This window comes from Geospiza fortis, unplaced genomic scaffold (genome assembly GCF_000277835.1).
Source record: "Geospiza fortis unplaced genomic scaffold, GeoFor_1.0 scaffold244, whole genome shotgun sequence".
Taxonomy (NCBI): Eukaryota; Metazoa; Chordata; class Aves; order Passeriformes; family Thraupidae; genus Geospiza; species Geospiza fortis.
Window position 1 is genome coordinate 1,593,216 of NW_005054370.1, and position 729 is coordinate 1,593,944.

The 729-nt window shown below is 55.0% G+C and overlaps 1 protein-coding gene across 1 annotated transcript in view; it reads right to left on the reverse strand.

The window, feature by feature from the left end:
• MGAT5B (alpha-1,6-mannosylglycoprotein 6-beta-N-acetylglucosaminyltransferase B) overlaps positions 1–729 on the reverse strand; it is a 72,442-nt gene that overhangs the window by 13,970 nt on the left and 57,743 nt on the right. Inside the window, exon 14 of the mRNA XM_031059908.1 lies at positions 285–431. Within this exon, the coding sequence (XP_030915768.1) occupies positions 285–431 (147 nt within the window). The remainder of the gene's footprint in view (positions 1–284; positions 432–729) is intronic.

A 729-nucleotide genomic window follows, 5' to 3' on the forward strand; every position in this document is an offset into this window, starting at 1 on the left:
TGGGGTGAAACACCACACACCAGCCAGCCCAAAGTGTCTGTGGGGTGAAACACCACACACCCAGCCAGCCAAAAGTGTCTCTGGGGTGAAACACCACACACCAGCCAGCCCAAAGTGTCTGTGGGGTGAAACACCACACACCCAGCCAGCCAAAAGTGTCTCTGGGGTGAAATCACCACAGTTGCCGCGATTTGGTTCAGCGTCAAGGGTCAGACAAGCTCAGGCACGTCCCATCCAGCTATATTGATAATATTCCAGTAGTGAACAGTGTTTTCCACACTTGCCTCTCGGGACGTGGGCTTCCCACGGAAGAACTCGTGGTTGAGGGAGCTGTGGGGAGGGTTGAAGCGCGCCTGCAGGAACACGCAGCCGTTGGCGATGGCCTCCAGCGGGGCCGGGCCCTCGTAGGGGAACCCAAAGCCAATGAAGAGCTGCAAGGCACAAACACAGCGCTGTGAGTTGTGGGAACCCAGGACATCCCTCTGGCTGTCCTGAGCAGCCAAGAGCCCTGCCAGGGGGCTCAGACACCCTGGCACAGAGCCCAGAATGCCTGTGGTTTTGATTGTGACCCATGGAGCAAGTTACCAACCTTAGATGAAGATCTGCAGGCCATGACAGTTAAGTAGAATGATAGTGAATTTATCATGGGGTGGAAAAGTAGATTTTGGGGTTTTCTAGAATGGAAGTTCAGGAGGCAAGATGGAGGGATCTGGGCATGTCCAGCCTTTC